Source organism: Chiloscyllium plagiosum, chromosome 29 (assembly GCF_004010195.1).
Source record: "Chiloscyllium plagiosum isolate BGI_BamShark_2017 chromosome 29, ASM401019v2, whole genome shotgun sequence".
NCBI lineage: Eukaryota > Metazoa > Chordata > Chondrichthyes > Orectolobiformes > Hemiscylliidae > Chiloscyllium > Chiloscyllium plagiosum.
Genome location: NC_057738.1, coordinates 39,652,686 through 39,672,209, shown reverse-complemented (window position 1 = coordinate 39,672,209; position 19,524 = coordinate 39,652,686). Strand labels below are relative to the sequence as shown.

Sequence of the window (19,524 nt, the reverse complement as noted above, 5' to 3'; positions counted from 1 at the left end):
TTTCCATGGTGAATAAAAATTGATAAGATTTCTTGTAAACATGCCAGATTTCCTTATCCTCCTGAGGAAGTAAAGATGTTGTGCTTTCTTGACTGTCGAGTCAATAAAAAATTATTTTGGAAATTTAAAGGATATTTATGTAAGATGTTTCTGGTCATTTGGAGTGCAGAGACTATTTCAGTCCAATAGAAGAAACTGGAAGATAGCAGTGAAAGTGTAAGCACAGCCAAAGTAATGTTAAGTATATTTAATTATGACTTACTTCATATAGAATGTAGATAAATATGGGATTATTCCAGCATCTGTGAAATTTCCACAGTATTGGTGGGAGGGTAGATGGGACTTTGAGGACTAAATGTTTACAGAAGATTGACCCTCTGTTTTATTGGTCTGTCCTCTCCTACAACCAGACCCACAACCAAACAAATGAAGTGTTAATGACTCAGTGCCAGAAAACTGTCCCTAATGACATGGATATGAAACTTCCCACTTTACAATGTCCATTCCCAGACTGCTGCTAAGGTAGTTAGTTCTCAGAGTTCAAATTCTAGAATTCCTGTTGCTTAAATTTAAATTCTGCACAACATATCTGTATTTTTTTGAGGAATGAGAGGTTTCTGAATAGCAAATTGTTCTGCTGTTTAAACTGTAGATGGATGAAAGTGAGCACCAAGTTCTAGACTGCCTATGAACACCAACAATTCATGTCTGCCAGACTGGGTCACAAATAAAATTTGCATTCACACAGCACATTTACTGAGTGCAGGGTGACCCAGAAGTGCTTTACAATCAATGTTATGGAGGGCAATTAGTCACTGTTTTATGAACTGCAGAAGCCAACTTTCCCAGTTATTCAATAATGAATGATTAGCTCTGTTTCCTGTGGTAAAACACAGAAATTGCTGAAGATGCCTGTCAGCAGCTGTGGAGAGAAAAGAGTGTTTGAGTTCAGTGAGTCTTCTTCTAAACACTGGAGTCAAAATGTTCACTGTTTCCTCTCCACAGATGTTGCCAAACCTGTTGAGTTTCTCTAGCAATTTCTGCCTTTGTCGTTTTTAAATTTTCAGAACTGCAATTCTTTGCCAAAATCGCAGAAAGATAAATCAATGGATTAAATATTGGCCGGACCAGCGACTCAGCAAATGCTAATTGAAATAAGATCCACGTGTAGTACTTTTGATCTAAAAGCTGGCAGATCTGTTTCTTTACACAAGAATTTTTTGAGTGTAATGCCAGAATGAATATCCCTCAAAACTGAAGAACTTTACTTTCGATGCAGAGTGTCAAAGTATGAATCACTAAGAGCTCAGTGTAAGTGATTATCAAATATTTTCCATGATGTGGAGGAGCTGGTGTTGGACTGGGATGGAAAAAGTTAAAAATTACACACTAGGTTATAGTCCGCAACAGGTTTATTTTGGAGCTTTTGGAGTGCTGCTCTTTCATCAGGTGCTTGTGGAGATTAAGACCATTGGACACAGAATTTACAGCAAAAGATTAATGTCATTCAATTGAAATGATATATTGAACAAACCTGGATTATTGTTAAGTCTTTCATCTTTTAGAATGGGGTGTAGGTTTTGGTTCGCTAATATGCAAATCCCAGAACTTCTAAGTCACCTTCTTGAGATAGTTTAAGGTTATAAAACAATGCATTAAAAGGTGTGAGGTTAGTTTATCTGTATTGAAACTTTATTGCTGGAACAGCACAGCAGGTCAGGCAGCATCCAGGGAACAGGAGATTCGACGTTTCGGGCACAGGCCCTTCTTCAGGAATCTGTATCCCAATCTTGAGTCAGACTTGTTCTATTTCCAAAGTGGAATTTACAAAATATTATGTGTATTGGCTGTGTATTTCTTGAGCAACATTGAATGTATCTGAAAATACAAATTCACCCCATGGACTTATATGTGTATACATGTGCATGAGAGAGAGAGAGTGAGTGCACCTGAGCTGCTGTATGAAAGTTTGGTAAAGAGTGTATGTATATATGTGTGCATGAGAGAGCATTTGCGTGAGGGTTAGAGTATGTAAGAGTGTGTGAGAGAGAGACAGTGCATATAGTGTAGTGGGGGTCACCTGTAGTATGACATGAGTCCAAGGTCCTGGTTCAGGCCACCATGTGAGTAACGAAGCCGCTAATATTCCGAGACAGGCGGGTGCTGTGAGTCATCAATAGTTATCACATGAACTTTGCAGACAGACACAAGATTGTGAAGCTAACAGGTTCGGATCCGCTGGACTGTTTCGGCTCATGTTGTCCCGTGCTGCAAAAGAAATTTCCTCTCATATCATAAAGCGTAACACAGTAGCCGATCTCCGTGCATCCATTTCGAAAGAACGCCTCCATACCGTTCAACGGTCAAGGTCGCAGGCGTCGGGACAAGCGCACTCTCCCACGGGAACTGTAGTTCGCACAGTCGGGAGGCACGCGTTCTTATTCAGGGGAGGACTACAATTCCCGGGGTGCTTTGCACGCAGGGTTGGTGATCCCCATGGTTGGGTTGGCGGGGGAAGCGGGAGCCCCTTCCCAACGGCCAGGTCGCGAGGATGCTATCTCTTCCCCCCCCGACACACACATTTCGCGGGCCGTCAGAGGTTGTGAATATTCATTGTCCCAGCCCCGCCCCTCGTAATAAATAGAAACAAGATCAAGATGATTTTTATTTGTGGTCGTGTTTGCCTGTAGGATATTCCATTTTGTAAGAAATGTATAAAAACATATATTCATCTGAGGATGAGAAAAATAAAAAGGAAATGGGGGGGGAGCGTATGGTGAAAATGAATATTAATGAAGGGCCAGCCGTTGGCCGGAATGAGGGGTGGGGAGAGGAAAGGATTGGTTTCAGGAGGGGAGGTTTGGTTTATGGGGATGGGGTGAGGGAGGAGTTTGTTTATAATGGAGGGTAGGTTCGGTTAAGAGGGTGGGGTAGGAGGCTTGGGATTATAGTGGAGGGGAGGTAGAGAACTTCACAGATGTTGCCAGACCTGCTGAGCTTTTTCAGCAACGTCTGTTGTTGTTTCTGGTTCACAGCATCTGCAGTTCTTGCAGTTTTTAATTCCAAAAGTATTAGGCAGTAACTGGAGAAATTAAGTTGGGGGTGGCTGTTTGAGGATCAATCCACATATGACATGTGGGAATCTTTTAAAGACTAGTTGTTCAGGACCAGTATGTTCCTGTGAGAATGAAAGATAAGGATGGCAAGATTCAGGAACCTTGGATGACAAGAAATAGTGAGTGTTGAGAAGATTTGTAGCTCAGGTTGAGGTTCTGGATGTAGGTTTGTTCACTGAGCTGGAAGGTTCATGTTCAGATGTTTCGTCACCACACTAGGTAACATCTTCAGTGAACCTCCGGATGAAGCATTGCTAATGATTCCTGCTTTCTATTTGTATGTTTGGATTTCATTGGGTTGGTGATGTCATTTCATATGGTGATGCCATTTCGTGTTTCTTTTTCTCAGGGAGTGGTAAATCGGGTCCAAGTCAATGTGCTTGTTTATGTCGTTGTGGTTGGAGTGCCAGGCCTCTAGGAATTCTCTGGCATGTCTTTGCTTAGCCTGTCCCAGGATAGATGTGTTGTCCAAGTCAAAATGGTGTTTTTTTTCATCCGTGTGTAGGGCTATGAGGGAGAGGGGGTCGTGTCTTTTTGTGGCTAGCTGGTTGGTTTATATTGGAGGGTAGGTTGGGTTTAATGGGGTTGGTTTATAGTGGAGGGTAGGTTGGGTTTAATGGGAGGGGTTGTTTTATAGTGGAGGGTAGGTTGGGTTTAAGGGGAGTGGGTGGCGTGAGGGAGGGGTTGGTTCAAGGGGATGGGGAGAGGGCGGGGTTTGTTGAGGGGGCGGAGTCTGAATTGTTGATGAGGCTGAACCCGCCCTCTCCTGCTTATTGTCGTTCGACCGCGCTCGAGCATTTCCAGCTCGCTAATGGCGATTGGAAGCTGGAGCCACTGAGGGAGGGAAAAGCCAATGACACTCCCAAAATGTTATCATTAGGCCCCGAAATCAAGGAGAAGACAAATATTTCGGACTGGCTATTGATAAAATAATCTTTCGATTCCTTTTTTTTCACGTGTATTGTGCGTGTGGAAAACAGCAACTACAAAACTGTCTTGGGGAACATGGAAGCCGTGTTGGTTCGCGATCTCCAGAGGGAGCGCTCGGCTGTGTCGAGGTGTAAAAGTGTTAAAGTGAACGGCGGCGGCGGCAGTACTGTGAGCGCCGAGGAGGTGCAGCGACTGGATTCCTGCAGGGAAGGGGGAGGTGGGTGCAGCGGATCAGGGCAAATGCTGCCGCCTTCCCCTGCCGTAGCCACCTTGCACCCTCAGCCCAAGCCTGGTAACCGCAGCTGGAACAACAACTCCAACTCGCTGCTGTCCAGGAGGAGACTGAGGAGGAACCTCTCGGCCGTCGCCGCCGCCGCCGCCCCTTCCTGTGGCCAGGGCCGCAGCTTGGACCGCAGGAAGATGCCGGTCACCAAGTTGACGGCAGCCGACCGGGAGTGGGTCCGAGCCGATGTGCAGAGGGGCTGCCTGCATCTGTACGATAGGCACATGTCCTCCTATCTGAGACCTGTCATCTGCACCCTGGACACCACCGCGGCCGAGGTCGCTGCCAGGTTGCTGCACTCTGGCCGCACAGGGGCAGGGAGTATACCAAAGGCAAATGGTGCGGGCGTGGCCAACTTGACCCCTTTGGACAACGCTGGCGGTGCCAGATTGGGGATGTCGAGGAGCATCGGTGCCAAGCCAGGACTGGGCTCTTCGGTCAGGTCAAGACAAACCGAGACATCGAACACCAGATCGTCAAATATTGCTGCTAAGAAGCAAGCACGTGTGTGCTTGGCTGCTCACGGAAAACTGAGATTGACATTAGGCACTGCTGCCAGTGTTGGCCAACACTCAAATACTGATATTGTCCGGTATGACAAAGCTAATACCATCCTTGCCAGGTTAGAGACTTCACTGGATAACCAGAATGCCACACAAAAAGAAGTAAATACGAGTGACAGGCAAGTGTACTTGGCACCAGTCATTGTCAGAGATGGACCAAAATCTGATACTGAAATTAACAGGCTCAGGTCTTCATTGAATAATAATACCAATCAACTGAAATCGTCAAACAATTCTTTTAAATCGATGGCATTGGACACTGTTGCTAGACCTTCACTGGACAGCAGCATGGCAAATAATGAAAATGTAAATAGCAATACCATAACTGACACTATGGTCATGGGAGAATGTGTGGACAGATCTGAAATGAGGAGTGATTCCCTTACTAGTGAAAGCTGGCTGAAGTCTTCAAACCCTGACACTTTGGGAATGCAGGTGACTGATGGTTTGCTCACATCAGTGGTTTATGTGCAACTTCATGGTGAAACTACCAGGAGGCTGGAGCCACATGAAAACCCACTTGAAATACAAAATGAGTACCTCTTTAAACTGGGATTCAAAGATCCTTGTAGGGTGCAGGAGGAGGGAATGGATGTTGAAATTGGCTGTCTGATTCGATTTTATGCAGGTATGACCTTTAGGTGATCATTGATTTTTAGCTCTGAACTTGCTTTACCAAAACAGAATTGGAATGCTACCAGTTAGCAATCTTAAAATCAATAACTTTTATGGATTTACTTTAAGCACTAAACATTTTCCTGATGTACTCTGACATATGCTGAGAAACATCATTGCAGATATAGTAAAAATATTCAGTGATGGTTTAGAATTTTAAAACAACAAATATTTCTTTATTGAAAGAAAAGAAAGTGGTAGAAACAGATGTTTGTTTGGCTGCAGTGACTTAGTTTGGTTACCTATCTTTTAGACTAGACAAAGTGGGGAGTGAGATCCCAAAGGAGTCTCAAGCTCTGAGGTAGTAATGACTACTATTGAACTTTGATGGAGATATAGCAGCTCTACCTCTGCTTTCGTAGGACCCCATGCTCTCATTTCTCACTGACTGGTATGACAATTTCCAGCCTTAAAATAGGGTCGCCGTGAGAAAAGTTTTGGGAACCACTTTTTTTTAGATAATATCTGTAAATCATTCTTTCAGGTGGGAAAAGTGAAATTATAATAGTCTACAAATGGCAGAAAGGTGAGAACTTGTGTTTCCCATATTTATAATATTACCTACAGTGATTTTAAAAGTACCAGCAGTGAGTAGTTTATAAATTGTTCAATTGACGTGAACAAAATGCTTTAAATACAGCATTAACGTATTTTAATAGGTATTGAATACTATAACTCAAGTTTTTCAAAAGAACATGGCACTGATTATGGCATGAGTTGGATGTATGTTGTTCCTGTGCAAGTGAATTAAGACCGCCATCAAATCCAAGGAGAACGTTATATTTCTCTCTGCATACTTTTCATTTGAATGTGTTGTTTCTTTTATGTTTGTGTAGTTGGATTGGCATTCAAGAGTGCTTTGAATGTTTGTTTTTTAGTGCATAATGCTGTTTCTGTTAAGGGTTTAAATAATGCAGTGAAACTGCTTGACTCACTTCCAGAATATGCTACACAAAAGGTGCTAGTGCTGACGATAGCTGACTACAGTGGTGACTACTATGAGCTTTATTGTCATTACAGATGGTTATTTTGTTCTTCCCAATGTAAAATAACACTTCCACCTACGTGATCAATGATCTTGTGCTTTTCATGATAACATGACAATCTCCTTTTGTATTTGTATCAGGTTTATTCGCAATATTTATAATTTGTGCCGTATGTTGCTTGCAGAATATTCTCTGAAAGCAATTAAAGTGATTAATGTGTAATGTTATTGAACTAATCTTTTTGCATACTTGGCTTTTTCATGATAGAGCATAAGAAGAATATTTCAGTTTGGCCGATCATGCCCTATAACTGCACCAGTATCGCAATAGAAGTAGAGATTCAGAAAAAGGCCATTTGGCCCATTGTGCCAGCATATGTTCTGTTACCTAGTGCCAATCTCCTGCCTTTTTCCCCATATCCACACCATTTGTAGCAAAATAATCGCCCATGTTAAAGATGCTATATAACTTCAACTAACTAATAATGCAATGTTGAAAAAAATTCACATTATTCATCTAAATACAAATTAATCAAATTTGGTTAAACTTCTGAACAGTTCTTGTACATAATTTTCATGTGTAATTATAACATTTCTTTCAAAAGGTGGATTAGACATTGTAAATAGGGGTAATGGGAGGGGGTGGGGTTGTGGACCTGGGTGAGATACTCTTTGGAGGGTTAGTACAGACTTGATGGGTCAAATGGTCTCTTTCCGCACTGTAGGAATTCTCTGTATAGCTCTTCCAAGGGCATATGGGTATATCTTTCTTTCTTTCTTCTGAAATGCCAAGGAACATGTGTGGGGGAAAAAAATGTCCACATATCTTTCAAAGCCTTGAGCGCTCAATAGGTTTAGTAATTATTTTATTATACTACATCAATTATAATTTTAGGTCATTTTGGTTTAATATGAAATGGCATTTAAACCAATACAGAGTGGGTTATCTGAATTATTATTTACCTTAACAGATGTGTGTGCCTGACTGCAGACCAGTAGGACAGCAAGAAACACATTTCATTTTAAATGGGGTTCTTTCAGTGTAGTATAACCAATATTTCAGTGACTGAGTGGTTAACCCATAGAACACATTCCCTAAGGAGCAGTTAGTAAAGATATATTCAAATGTGAGTTGATTTTACTTCCAAAAATTAAATTTTGGGTACAGAATTGAGAGGTTTGAGACCTGATATGCGGTGAGTGCAGCATGCTTGCGAGAACAAGTGACCTTGGTTCTCTACCACTTGGGATCTTCTTGGCCTTGTGTTTAGGTCTCTTGTAGACTGATTCCTATAGTCATTACTCTATCAATTAATCTATTATTGCTGCACCATGGAACTTCTAGGATGACAGAATGTAAGCTAGATGAACATGTTTTTTTTGTCTGGAATTTTTCTTTTATTTTGTGTGTTGTATTAGTGCTATCTACCTGTTTAAGGACCTTTTTTGGTCCTGAGTTTGAATCTTATAAAGTGCTCAATAATTAAAAAATGTCATTAAAAATTCCACTAAAACCTGCAAAGGGTGAAGATATACAGGCAACTGCAACATCATAAATAACTCTCATGTGGTATTTATCTATTATTTCAATAAAATGCTATTTATATAATTTGGAGGTGCTGGTGTTGGACTGGGGTGTATAAAGTTAAAAATCGGTTGGTTGTCAACCATCTGATGAAGGAGCAGTGCTCGGAAAGCTAGTGCTTCCAAGTCAACCTGTTGAACTATATCCTGGTGTTGTGATTTTTAGCTGTGTTATATAACATTGTTTGCAATTACGCTCGTGATAATGTGAAAATACTATTTGTTACTCAATGGATATTTAAGTATTCACAGTCATGGAGTTATAGAGATGTGTAGCATGGAAACAGACCCTTTGGTCCAACTTGTCCACGTTGACCAGATGTCCTAAATTAATCTAGTCCCATTTGCCAGCATTTGGCCCATATCCCTCTAAACCCTTCCTATTCATATATCCATCCAGATGCCTTTTAAATATTGTAATTGTACCAGCATCCACCACCACCTCCAGCAGTCCATTTTGTACATGCACCAACCACTTTGTGAAAAAGTTGCCCCTTAGGACCTATTTAGATCTTTCCCCTCTCACCTTAAACCTAAGCCCTCTAGTTTTGGACTCTCCTATCCTGTGAAAAAGACCTTGCCTATTCACCCAGTCTATTCCCCTCATGATTTTATAAACCTCTATAAGGTCACCCCTCAGCCTCCAACTCTACAGGGGAAAAAGTCCCCAGCCATTTCAGCCTCTTCCTATAGCTTAAACCATCCAACTGTGGCAAGGTCCTTGTAAATCTTTTCTGAACCCTTTCAAATTTCACAACATCCTTCCTATAGCAAGGAGACCAGAATTGAATGCAGTATTCCAAAAGTGGCTGAATAAGTGTATTTAACCTGACATTCCAATTCCTGTACTCAATGCACTGGACAATGAAGGCATGCATACTAACACCTTCACTACCCTGTTTCCCTCTGACTCCACTTTCAACGAACTATGAACCAGCACCTCTAGGCATCTTTGTTTGGCAACACACCCCAGGACCCTACAAGTGTACAGTGTACATGTCCTGCCCTGATATACCTTACCAAAAGGCATTAGCTCTTGCTTTAGTTCAGTAGCTACTTCGATTTCCTTGAAATCCGTCTGATCGCATCTTCGCATCCAGTTAACTGCAAGTGCTGCCCGGCGCTTCATTCCTTCAGTAACTTTCTTTATACAGCTTCCAACCTCAGTCCGGAAACCCTGCACCGCCCGATTCTACCTCCTTCCCAAGATCCACAAGCCTAACCACACTGGCCGACCCATTGTCTCAGCCTGCTCCTGCCCCACCGAACTCATCTCCACCTACCTCGACATTGTTCTATTTCTCTCTAGTCCAGGAACTCCCCACATACGTTCGAGACACCATTCACGCCCTCCACCTCCTCCAAGGCTTCTGTTTCCCTGGCCCCCAATGCTTCATTTTCACCATGGACATTCAATCCCTCTACACCTCCATCTGCCATGACCAGGGCCTCCAAGCCCTCCGTTTCTTCCTCTCCCAACGTCCCCAACAATACCCTTCCACCGACACACTCATTCGTTTGGATGAACTGGTCCTCACCCTTAAAAAATTTCTCCTTCGAATCCTCCCACTTCCTCCAGACCAAAGGGGTAGCTATAGGTACCTATATGGGCCCCAGCAATGCCTGTCTCCTTGTCAGCTATGTAAAACAGTCCATCTTCTGTAGTTACACCGGCACCACTCCCCGCCTCTTCCTCCGCTACATTGATGACTGCATCGGTGCCTCCTTGGGCTCCCGCGAGGAGGTTGAGCAATTCATCAACTTCATCAACACATTCTGCTCTGACCTTAAATTCACCTGGACCATCTCTGATACCTTCATCCCCTTCCTGGACCACTCCATCTCCATTAATGACGACCGACTTGACACTTCTTTTACAAACCCACTGACTCCCACAGCTACCTGGATTACACCTCTTCCCATCCCATGTCCTGCAAAAATGCCATCCCATATTCCCAATTCCTCCGTCTCTCCCGTATCTGCTCCCAGGAGGACCACTTCCGCCACAGAAGAGACCAAATGGCCTCTTCTTTAGAGATTGTAATTTCCCTTATCACGTGGTTGAAGATGCCCTCCAACGCATCTCATCCACATCCTGCACCTCCACCCTCAAACCCCACCCCTCCTACCATAACAAGGACAGAACACCCCTGGTCCTCACTTTCCACCCTACCAACCTTCACATTAACCATATCATCCACCGACATTTCCGCCACCTCCAAACTGACCCCACCACCAGGGATATATTTCCCTCCCCACCCCTTTCAGCTTTCTGCAAAGACAGTTCCCTCTGTGACTATTTGGTCAGGTCCACACCCCCCAACAAACCACCCTCCTGTTCTGGCACTCTCCTCTGCCACTGCAGGAATTGCAAAACCTGCGTCCACACCTCCTCCCTCACCACCATCCAACGCCAAAGGAGCCTTCCACATCCATCAAAGTTTCACCTGCACACCCACCAATGTCATTTATTGTATCTGTTTCTCCCGATGCGGTCCCCTCTACATTGGGTGACTGGATGCCTTCTAGCAGAGTGCTTCAGGGAACATCTCTGGGCCACCCGCACCAATCAACCTCACAGCCCCGTGGCCCAACATTTCAACTCCCCCTCCCACAATGCTGAGAGCGTGCAGGTCCTGGGCCTCCTCCACTGCCGCTCCCTCACCACCTGACGCCTGGAGGAAGAAAGCCTTATCTTCCACCTTGGAACACTTCAACCCCAGGGTATCAATGTGGACTTCACCAGTTTCCTCATTTCCCCCCCCCCCCCCCCCCTTACCCCTGTTCCAACCTTCCAGCTCAGCACTGTCCTCGTGACCTGTCCTCCCTGCCAATCTCCCTTCCCACTTATCTGCTCCATCCTCCTCTCTGACCTATCACCTCCATCCCCACCCCCATTCACCTATTGTACTCATTGTACTCTTTGCTACCTTCTCCCCAGCTTCAACCCCCCATTGTTTCTCCACCCTGGAGGCTTCCTGCCTCTATTCCTGATGAAGGGCTTTTGCCCGAAACGTCGATTTTTCCTGCTCCTCGGATGCTGCCTGACCTGCTGTGCTTTTCTAGCACCACTCTGATCGAAACTCTGATCTCCAGTATCTGCAGTCCTCACGTTTGCCTATGCCTTACCAAAATGCAACACCTCACACTTATCAAAATTCAACTCCAACTGCCACTCCTCGGTCCATCTGAGATAACTTTGGACCCCATATCAGTGTACTCTGAAATAATCTCCTTCACTGTCCATTGTACCATCAATTTTGGTGTTGTCTGCAAACCTACTAACCATTCCTCCTATATTCACATCCAAATCATTTATGTAAATGAAAAAAAGCAGCGGACCCAGCACCGATCCTTCTAGCACACTGCTGGCACAAGCCTCCTATCAGAAAAGCAACCCTCCACCACCCTGTGTCTCCTACCCAAGCCAATTTTGTATCCAGTTGGTTAGCTGTCTTTGGATTTCATGCGATCTCACCTTGCTCACGAGTCTACCATGTAGAACCTTGTTGGTCACCTTACTGAAGACCTTATAGACAAAGACCACCGCTCTGTCTTCATCAGTATTTTTTGTCATCTCTTCAAAAAACAAACAAATTTGTGAGACATGATCTACTATGCACAAAGCCATATTGACTATCCCTAATCAGTCCTTGCCTTTCCAAATACATGTAAATCCTGTCCCTCAGAATCCCTTCCAACAACTTGCCTACCATTGATGCTGAAAATGTGTTGCTGGAAAAGTGCAGCATGTCAGGCAGCATCCAAGGAGCAGGAGAATCGACGTTTCGGGCATAAGCCCTTCTTCAGGAATGAGGAAAGTGTGTCCTCATTCCTGAAGAAGGGCTTATGCCCGAAACGTCAATTCTCCTGCTCCTTGGATGCTGCCTGACCTGCGCTTTTCCAGCAACACATTTTCAGCTCTGATCTCCAGCATCTGCAGTCCTCACTTTCTCCTACCTACCATTGACGTCAGGCTTACTGGTCTATCATTCCCTGGCTTTACCTTAACATCTTTCTTAAATAATGGCACCACATTAGCCAACCTTCAGTCTTCTAGCACCATATTACTGGCTACCTATGATACAAATATCTCAGCATGGAACCCAGAAATCAATTGGGGTGGCATAGTGGCTCAGTGGTTAGCACTGTTGCCTCACAGTTGCTAGGGACCTGGGTTCAATTCCCACCTTGGGTAACTATGTGGAGTTTGCATCAGTTTCCTTCAGGTGCTCCGGTCTCCTCCCACAATCCAAAGATGTGCAGATCAGGTGAACTGGCCAAGCGAAATTGCCCATAATTTTCAGGGATGTGGAGATTAGGTGCATTAGTCTAGGATAATGTAGAATAGTAGGGGAATGGGTCTGGGTGGGTTACTCTTCAGACGGTCTGTGTGGACTTGTTGGGTCAAAGGGCCTGTTTCCAAACTGTAGGGATTCTATGAATTCCCTAGTTTCCCACAAAGTTCTGGGATACACCTGATCTTGTTGCTTTCGCGCCGAGTGCTTGCAAGATTATATGATTTATTTCAAATATATTCATTTCAGTGAGTTGGATAATGTGCTAATTTTATGCTATACAATTCACTTTTGTGTGCAAATCACTGAACATTTGCATTTTGTGTACACATATGGAAATTTCATGACCATATTGTACTATTTTTCATATCAAGGTATGGATGTAAACAAATGAAATTTTAACATTGTTCTATCTACCAGATATTAGTGTCATTTGTTTTTACCTAAAGACAGTGAAAAAGTAGTTGGGCAAGTGTACTGCAATTAAAATCTGAATCATCTGGAATTAGGGAGTATAAAATGTGTACTTCTACAAATGGAGAAGGAAGATGATGTGCTTTTTCCTTGGTTTAGTAGTGGCACTCTTGAGATTTGTAATGTTCTTGTTATATTACAAGATGATTATGCTGATGTAGTCACCAGTATTTTGTCAGTTGAGTGGTGTAATATTCCTGTGAAAACTACAACAAAATGAACAACCATTGGGATTAATTCTTAATTGTATTTTCTGTCTCTGCATGACTTTAATTTGATGATTCTCTCATTTCTGATATCAGCATTAATGCTTTTCTTGTATCAATCTTTTTGTTTAAGCTTCTTTAGTTTTTAAAACCATTCATGTAAATCAAAATGCAGTTGATTGTGTTTTAAAAGAGCTTCGCATTTGACAGTTAAGACCAGCACTGTTAACAACCTGAAATTTTAAATGAAAGATCGCTTTGAAGACCATACTACTTCCTGTGACCAGTCCAGTGTTCCCAAGGCAACATGCAAGGTTGCACTCAGCTCTGTATTCTTAATTCAATAGCTCCTATCTGAGAAAATTCTCCACGTTGGCCCCATGTTTTAGATGGTATTGCAGTATAGATTTGCAATACCACTTGTTTATCAAACAATCATGGCACTTTTGTTTGACTGCATTTAAGTATGGTTTGTACTCTTAAAACACAAATTAATTAATAGTAGATTAGTAACTCAAGCCTGTGTTTTTTTTAATAGAACACGTTCTAAACCATCTTGGAAATCTTCCCTGGTAGCTTTTACTTTGTGTTAGTCTGTCTGCTGCTTGCCAGTGTTGTAATAAACCATTTGGTTAAATACATGGTTAAGTAAAGATATTTCTAATTATGCATATGCTTCTATGCAATCTGAAAAGTAAGCAAATTATTTCAGTCACTGTTTCCCCACTGGCTTCTTCCTTCTCTTTCTCTTCCACTGCTAATATTTTCCAAAAATATTTAAGTATTACAGATTATATATAAGCAGATGAATTAGGAACAGTAGAAAGCCATTTAGTCTGTAAAGCCTATTCTGCCATTCAGTAAGATCAGAGTTGATCTGATTGTAACCTCAAACCCACATTCTCACCTACCCTGATAACTGAAACATCCTTGATTGACAAAAATCTCCCTCTGTTAAAAATTTTGAAGAACTTGGTTTCCATGATCTTTTCAGGAAGATACTTGGGCCTGGGAGACAAAGTTTGGCCTAATTCCTGTTTTAAATTGGAGGCTTCTGATTTTTAAATAGTGATATCCTGGTTCGACATTCTCTCACTAGAGGAAACATCCTCTCCATGTTCACCCTCTCAAGATACCTCAAGATCTTATGGGTTTTAATCAAGTCACTTCCTACTCTTAACTCCAATCTTTCCTCATAAGATAACCAGACCATTTAAGGTATTAGTGTGGTAAATCTTCTCTGAACTCCAATGCTTTTATATCCTTCCTTGAATAAGGTAGCCAGTACTATGCATGGTACTCTGGATGTGGTCTCACCAGTGCCTTATGAAGCCTAACTTCCCTTTTAGTTACATCAGTTTAAGTAGCTTTTCATTGTCTATAACTACATTTTAAGCAAAAAATGCTTCTGGGAATGTAGCAATGTGAGCTATGTGCTAAATGGAAAAGGCCGGGGGAAAATTTAATGTACAGAGACATCTGGGTGTACAGAGACAACAGGGTGTTCAGGTCCATTGTACCCAGAAGGTTGCAACACAGGTCAATAAAAGGGTCAAAAAGGATACAGCATGCTTTCTTTAATTGAGTAGAAGATTGGCAGGTCATGTTACATTTGTATAGGACGTTGGTTTGGCCACATTTGGAATACTGCATACAGTTCTGATTGCCACATTACCAAAAGCATGTGGATGCTTTGGAGAGGAGGTTCACCAGGATGTTGCTTGGCATGGAGGATGCTAGCTATGAAGAGACGTTGAGGAGATTAGGATTATTTTCATTAGATAGGTAGAGGTTGGGGAGGGGGGGGACCTGATTGTGGTCTACAAAATTATGAGAGATATAGGCAGGGTGGATAGCAAGAAGCTTTTTCCCAGAGTGGGGAACTTAATTACCCGGTCACAAGTTCAAGGTGAGAGGGAAAAAGTTTATGCGAGATATGCGTGGAAGGTTCTTTATGCACAGGGTGGTGGGTACCTGGAAAGAGATGCCAGCAGAGGTGGTAGAGGCGGGCTCGATTGCATCAATTAAGGTGTATCTAGATACACAAATGAGCGGGGAGCAGAGGGATATAGATCCTTAGAAAATAGGCGACAGATTTAGATAGAGAATCTGGATCGGCGCAGGCTTGAGGAGCCGAAGGGCCTATTGCTGTGTTGTAATTTTCTTTGTTATCATATGCTATCTTTCATTCTATTATATAAAATAATTGTCATTTGGCACATCATTTTAAAGTGGGTAAAAAAAATCAAAAATTTAGAACTTAGTTTCCAATATATATTATCAAATCCAGTCAGTTTTGACTGAAGAATTTGTTTTTTTGCTGAAACTGAGTGAAAATGTTACATTTTCATAAACTTTCTAGATACTTCTAATCAAAGTCAGGTGCACATTTCTTGGTTCTGAAAGTTATTCAGAGATGCAAACTGACTCTCTCTTCCTTTGAGCTAATATAGTCCCCAGGGAACTTTTTTTTTCTAGGCTAATTAGCCATTACAACTGACATGACTTGAGCATGTTTGCTCAATGTTCTGTGGTGTTTGTAAATATCATGGGGATCTACAATTACCTGAATCTATGCTGCCGATGCTTTTGGTTATGAGGTTAATAAGCTGTATCTATTAGCAGACATGCAACAAGAGCAACTTGTGCAGCAAATATGAAAGTTTAAAGTGTGTGCTGCATGAAATAATCCGTTATTGGCAAGGTGACCAAAAGCTTGGTCAAAGATGTAGTCAAAGGGAAATAGTAAATGTGAAGAGAGAGAAGTGGCAGTCTTCAGGGGTTTAGGAAGGAAATTCAAGGACATGGGGAATATGAATCAAAGTCATTAACGTTTCCAGTCCAGTGACCCATCTATAGAACAGCACAAGGGTCACTGGACTGGAAATGATAACTCTGCTTTCTCTCTACAGAGCTGCCAGATGTGCTGAGTTTCCACCACAATTTGTTTTTATTTTCAGATTGCCAGCATTCTCGATTCTTTTGTTTTATTTTGAGAAATACAGACCTCTGGTAACTAGCTCAGCTATGATGATTTTACATCTGCAAGTACTCAAAAGAAGTTATGATTCAATTTAAACATTTTCTAAATCAAGAATGTAACCTTTAACTGCATGAAAGTGCCTAAACCCCTTTTAAATAAACTGATTTGAAATCCTTGTTAAGTCTTTGCAGTTTTGGGTAGCAGTTTGCAATGCTGCAGCAGGAGTTATCCTGTATCTCGCTGTCTTTTAAAATAAATTGAATATTTAAACTTGTATTCAAGTTTTCACCTATATGTGGGCAGATTCAATTTAAATAAGATTTGCTGGCCTTTAGAATGAAGATTTTCTTGTCTTGTCATCACATCTGTGTGGAGCAGTAACTTGTATCATGCAGTTTATTTCATCAATATAGTTTTCTTCCACTTTCCACCTTTGTACTCAAAAATTGCAGCCTTGTAAGTAGTTGCTTTTACTTTTTCATAGAAGCTGATAGGACTTCTGTTCTATTAATAGTAGCTATCTTGTAGTAATGCATGCATCCACCAAATCTGTTCCAAATAGTTATCAGGCATATGTACTTACCAGAGAATATTCAAACTCTGGCCATTTATTATATATTAAATAGTAGTTTTACTAAGTTCATTGCTCCCTTCCATCTTCTGATTTACAGCTAATATTGGAATTCATTTCATGTCCTCTATTTTAAGCACAATTAGGGAGAGGATATATCTGCCACTTCTACAGCATATGAATGATTAACAAAACCTTCAGTTTTGACTGGGGGGCTATATATCTGAAGAACTACCCTGATCTTCTATTCATGCTGCAAATTTTTTTGTAAGTGCTGAACTGGTAAATGGGCCCTCCCTAATGTAGAGGGCAGACCCTCTAATAGCACTGCACTCAATTGTCATCCTGGATTACAAGCTCAAATCTCAGATCAGAGTTTCAGATGAAAATGCTGTCATTATAAACATGAATTTTGTTTCATTCTTGATGAAAAATCTTAATTTAGGCAAGCAGTACTATTAGGCAAAAGTGGGGACTGCAGATGCTGGAAACCAGAATTTAGATCAGAGTAGTGCTGGAAAAGTACAGCAGGTCAGGCAGTATTGAAGGAGCAGGAAAATCAACGTTTCGGGCAAAAGCCCTTCATCAGGAATGGCTGATGAAGGGCTTTTGGCTGAAACGTCGATTTTTCCTGCTCCTCGAATGCTGCCTGACCTGCTGTGCTTTCCCAAGCAGTACTATTGCCAATTTTGACATAAAGTTCCAACTTAACCTGCCTAATAGCATATGGAAGCCTGCATATGACAGTTAGAAACATGGAAATTTATGACAGAAACTTAATTGGGGTTTTCCCCAAATTAGTAACAAGTATCAGTAGGACTGTTCTCATGTGATATTCTTCAAGCTTGCAGTGTAAACGACGAAACAAGAGAAAGCCCATAAAATTCCCAGCACTGTTTTTTGAAAACGTGTGCAAGTTGTTTTCAGGAGCTTTTCTTTATGTAGTTCGTTCACACCACAAAATGTCAAGAACTTTATAGGATCTTTATGAAATAAAGTTTAATGCCAAGTCATGTAAGATATAGATCAGATGTCAAAAGCGTTGAACAAAAATGAAAAATCTTAAGTTTTGTAAAGGAAAGTAGCGAGGTAGAAAGGGAGAGAGAGGGAATTGCAAAGCTTGGGGTCTAGATAACAAAAGACTTGACCACCAACTTTGAATGCGTAAGAGGCCAGAATGGGAAAAGATCAGACATCTCAGGTGATTGGGGTTGGAGGAAATTACACATATAGAGTCAACCCATTGAAGGGATTTGAAAACTTGTGAAGAAAATTAAGTTTAAAATCCAAGATGTTGCTTGACTAGAAGTCAAAGTAGATCAGAAAGCATGGGAACAGAACACTCAATGTTTTGATGAAATAAAGTTTAGTTTACCATGATGTCAAATGCAGTAAGTTATTTATCTGCCTTCTGAGGGCAGAAGCATCAATGAATTCAGCAGCAGTTTCACTGTGGTCAGAATATTTAGTTGTACAACCACCTGTGAGGATCTGTTCCCAGCTCAAATTATGTCTTAATTATGATCTTTGCAAAGCCATCAGGGATATCAGGTGACAATACCAGACTGAACTGGAGTCCCATGCTAATCACACGAATATGTTGCCTGTAGCAAGGCTAACACGATATAACAGGCTACAAAGTGAAATCTGGTAAGAATCACTGACAGCAATGCATACCTACTCGATAAGCATATTGCACTTTATGATGGTGTTGAATGAAATAATGTCACCTGCTCCGACAGCCTTGCGTGCATCATACTCAGAGTTATCGTTGCACGTGTCAGATCAGCGGCCTTGGAAGTGAACCCATGGAAAGTGATTGGGCTAGGTAGAGTCTCTGGCCATGCAGTCAGATCCTGCGTGGACCTGCTAGAAGGAGTATTTGCAGACGTATTGAACCTTCCCTTACTCTGACGTGAGGCTCCCCCTTGCTTCAAGGCGACCACTATTATCTCATTGCCAAAGCAAAATCAGGCAATGTGCCTTAATGACTACCGCCCAGTGGCTCTGATATCAATCATTATGAAGTGCTTTGAGAGGTTAGTAATGGCACACATCATTCCAGCCTTCCAGATTTCCTTGATCCACTATAATTTGCCTACTGTCGCAATAGGTCCATGGCAGATGCCATCTCCTGGCCCTACACTCAATCTCTAGAACATCTGGATAACCAGGACACCCCGTCTCCTATTTATTGATGTTAGCTCTGACTTCAATACCTTAATTTCAACCAAACTCAACTCCAAACTCAGAGATCGAGAACTCTGCTCCACCCTCTGCAACTGGATCCTCAACATCCTGACCTCAGATTGCAATCAATAAGGATAGCGACAGTCTCCTCCATGATAGTCCTGAACACCCATGCCCAGCTACCCAGCCCCTTACTAAATTCCTTATTCACTCACAACTGTGTGGCCAAAGTCAGCTCTAATCTCATTTACAAATTTGCTGTAATGGGTCAGATCTCAAACAACGACGAGACAGAGTACAGGGTAGAGACAGCTTAATGGCATGGTGAAAAGACGACAATCTCTCCCTCAATGTCAGCAAAACGAAGGAGCTGGTCATCAACTTCAGGAAGCAGAGTGGAGGACACGCCCCTGTTTGTATCAATGGTGCTGAGGTGGAGATGCCCGAGAACTTCAAGTTGTTAGGAGTAAGTATCATCAACAATCTGTCCTGGTCCATTCGCGTCGACACTACAGTCAAGAAAGCACAACAATGGCTCTACTTCCTCTGAAGGCGAAGGAAGTTCAGCATATCCACAAATACACTTACCAATTTTTATAGATGCCCCATAGAAAGCATTATTCCCAGATGCATCACAGCTTGGTACAGCATCTGCTCTGCCCAAGA

The 19,524-nt window shown here is 42.1% G+C and overlaps 1 protein-coding gene across 1 annotated transcript in view; it reads left to right on the top strand.

Annotated features, from left to right (window-relative positions):
• Positions 1-3,870: 3,870 nt before the first annotated feature.
• LOC122564546 (PH domain leucine-rich repeat protein phosphatase 1-like) overlaps positions 3,871-19,524 on the top strand; it is a 193,223-nt gene continuing 177,569 nt past the window's right edge. Inside the window, exon 1 of the mRNA XM_043719602.1 lies at positions 3,871-5,520. Within this exon, the coding sequence (XP_043575537.1) occupies positions 4,122-5,520 (1,399 nt within the window). The 5' untranslated portion in view covers positions 3,871-4,121. The remainder of the gene's footprint in view (positions 5,521-19,524) is intronic.